Source organism: Phoxinus phoxinus (genome assembly GCF_949152265.1).
Source record: "Phoxinus phoxinus genome assembly, chromosome: 8".
In the NCBI taxonomy this organism is placed as follows: Eukaryota; Metazoa; Chordata; class Actinopteri; order Cypriniformes; family Leuciscidae; genus Phoxinus; species Phoxinus phoxinus.
The window spans coordinates 9572922-9576310 of record NC_136883.1 but is presented as its reverse complement, the minus strand read 5'-3'; the positions used below and the strand labels follow the sequence as shown (position 1 = coordinate 9576310).

General features: G+C 34.9%; 1 protein-coding gene across 1 annotated transcript; it reads right to left on the bottom strand.

The window, feature by feature from the left end:
- Nucleotides 1–338: 338 nt before the first annotated feature.
- LOC307002894 (trypsin-2-like) lies at nucleotides 339–2030 on the bottom strand. The gene is made up of 5 exons (XM_079620850.1): nucleotides 1943–2030; nucleotides 1671–1821; nucleotides 918–1165; nucleotides 656–792; nucleotides 339–564 (listed from the first exon to the last, which is right to left on the bottom strand). The coding sequence occupies exons 1-5, from the start codon at nucleotides 1980–1982 to the stop codon at nucleotides 415–417; spliced, it is 726 nt and encodes a 241-aa protein (XP_079476976.1). The 5' UTR covers nucleotides 1983–2030; the 3' UTR covers nucleotides 339–414.
- Nucleotides 2031–3389: the final 1359 nt, after the last annotated feature.

The window sequence follows — 3389 nt, the reverse complement described above, 5'->3', positions numbered from 1 at the left end:
CAGGCGTTTCCCCGAGGATTTGGCCATGGATAAATTGGGAGGTGTTACTAGACACCTATAGGAACACATAGTAAAAAAAGCTATTGGTAAGAATTTTTTTTGCAGATTGGCAAAAGAAATGCCTAACTTTCCCTAACCAGAAAGAAACTTTGAGAGGAAGGATATGGATCTGTCTCCATGCTACACTAATAATAGTAGTAACGCTTTTCTCTGTGTACACATATCCTTGCAAGTACAATTTTGCCTGTATTATTGGAGTACCCTTCAAAAATTGCTCTTGAGAAATGTTATGTTTATTGCCCCCCACCCCCACCCCCAATAAAAGATGAAAACACATACACGTTTCAAACTGAATTTAATTACAGATAATTAGGAAAATGTACTTGTAAAGGCCAGACCAGGCTGAACAAAGAGCTAATTATTAGCTATGGTGCATTTGATCCAGTCAGTGTAGCGACACACCTCAGTATAAACCCCAGGAAAGCCTGGTTTAGCACAGCCTTTGCCCCAGGAAACAACACCTTTCAGTTCCCTATTGCACACCACAGGGCCACCAGAATCCCCCTGAGAAGAAAATTGGAAAATGAAAAGGACAAAATTGCGTGTTTGTATAAAAATATAAAACTCATACAAAGAGGAAGACTCAATAACCTACCTGACACGAGTCTTTGCCTCCCTCCATGAATCCGGCGCAGAACATGTTTTCTGTTATGTTTGCACCATATGCTCTCCTACACTTCGCACTTGAGAGAACAGGCAAATTCAAACACTGCAGGACAGAAGCTCTGTGACCTGGGAAAAGAATATGAACAGTGCTAAAACTTGTCATCGTCAACGTATAATGAATGAATGCATGTTTTAATGCCTGATCATATTATATAAAAGTGTAAGAAGATTTTTATTATTCAGCATCTCACCTCCAGTTTTGCCCCATCCAGAAACCAAACACTGCTCCCCTGCACAAGAGCAGCTGGTTGCCAGACGGATTGGTTTCACATAGTTGTTGAAGATGGCAGGCGTTCTCAGCTTGATCATCATGATATCATGGTTACGAGGTGTATTATTATAGTTTGGATAACGAATCACCTTCTCTGCTTCGATCCGCTGTACTGTGCATTCATTACCAGATATGTTGTGCTTTCCCAGGTAGATGACGATTTGGCTTCTATTTGAAAAAGAAACTCATATTTTACTCAGCCCTGATATAATGTTTATCAGAATATTGCCTACATACATATAGGTCTAATAGTCTTAAATAGGTTTTACTTCTAAGAGACATAATGGTTATGGCAAGACAATTACAGACAATAAAAATCCTGCATTAGTATGCTGAATAATAATAATAGAAAAATGTGTGATTATTCATTGAAACCAGAAAAGAGGCATATTTAAATACTGGACACAAATGTAAATTTGTTTCAAAACTAAAATATTCTAAATTAGAGCTTGATGCCAATGGTTGGAGGACTATACTGTCATCTTTATTATAGTACAGAATGTGTAACTTTTTTTACAGCCTTTACTTTTCTTTAGAAATTATGATATTTTTTTAGTACACATTCAGAAATGGTAACAAAAATAACAACCTGTTGCTAATCGATTCCATAGAAGGGTACTTTTTTAAGTAAAAAAAAAAAAAATACAGGTTAAAAGGGAGGTTATATACTCACAAGAACTTGCAGTGAGCTGCAGACACAACCCATCTTTTTTTAATCAAAGATCCTCCACACCTGTAATGCCCATCACTAATGTCCACTTGCCAGGGCTGGGAGTGGGGCGGACATTCATAACCTCCAATGATTTTATCACCTGTGCTGTAAACTTCATTGAAAAATGAATTGTTCTTTTATTAATATTAATGCTAAAGACTATCTATAATACATAACAGTGTAGGCATAAACAAACAATTGTGAATAATTACTAATAAGAGAAATCTACATACCCACAGCCACAACCAGCAAAGTGAACACAACAGACTTCATTGCAGTAAAGGAGAGAAGGACTGCTCACAGCTTTAAAGTTCAAGATTAGCATTCATGCTTTTAAGCAATTTTTTTAACACCCCAGAACCTATAACAGCCAATAAGATCACAACAATGGATTCACAAGTAAAAATGAGCATGTGAGACAAGAGTTATTTTCATAGTTTTCTATGGTCATAATGTGTTGGAAGGAAGCGTTGACTTATGACAGTATGAAGTTTATAAAACAGATGTCCAAAATGCTGTTTTACTTTTTGAGTGGCACAGAACTTAAGATTGTGAAGACTTATGTACAGTATGTTTATTGTTTTCTTAACTGTTCAATAAAAGAGAAATTCTCTAATTAATAGCACATACTGATGGGCTGACTCAACATCACACAAAATGACATCGTTTTTTCGTCTCGTCCGTTGGTAAACATCACAGTTTTGAGATTCAGTCTCTCATTTTAATATAGTTGTGACTCGAAATTTTGATGTGTGTACTTGGCAGCATCAAAAATAAAACTTTATTCAAATTATGAATGGGTTATACAAGCTAACAATGAACCTCTTATTTAATTTGTCGTTATACTCTGTTGGTTATAAATAAGAGATTGACCGTTGCATTCATTACACTTTATTTTGATTGTCCCTTCCCTGGTGAAAAACAAACATGCTAACTATACTTGAGGCCAGACTAATTATCAGTAGCCTATACTTCAAGTGTGTTAATGATTAGTTAACTTAAAGTGTGCTATTTTGAAACAACTCATTTGTACTAAGTATATGCTAGTTGTAATTAAATTGTAGTATAGCATAACTTTAAGTGTATTTAGTGTACTTGTGTACTAAATTGGGAAAAAACTTCAAGTATATTTAGTATACTTTAAGTATATGCCAGTGAAGGGACTAATTAAATGCTTGATTAGTTATATTAAAGTGTACCCTACTTTATTTGTGTTACAAGTACATTACATATCCATTACGAGTGTCTTCGAAACATACAAGCAATATACCATAAGTGATTTATATATAAAACATTTTTGCATTCTCGCTTTTTATAAGGATAGGATGGTAGCTAGACAGGAAGTGAGGTGGGAGAGAGATAGAGTGAGGAGGGACAGGATCAGGAAAGGTCCACGAGCCAGAACTAGAATTGCATGTCAGCGCACTTGCACACAAGGCTATCGTGGTGTGATATATTTGAGTAAAAAGTATAGGCTCAATAATACCTTTGGCTTATTCCAAATACTACAAATTGCATACTTTGTCTTCAATAACAAATGTACATTATTAGATAAATAAAACTTAGCTATACTTTTGTAAAAAATACTATTGTATACTAGAATGTATTTTGAAAGTATACTTTCAATGCATTGTTACAATGATCATTTCCAGCACACAGTTAAAATATACCTAAAATATA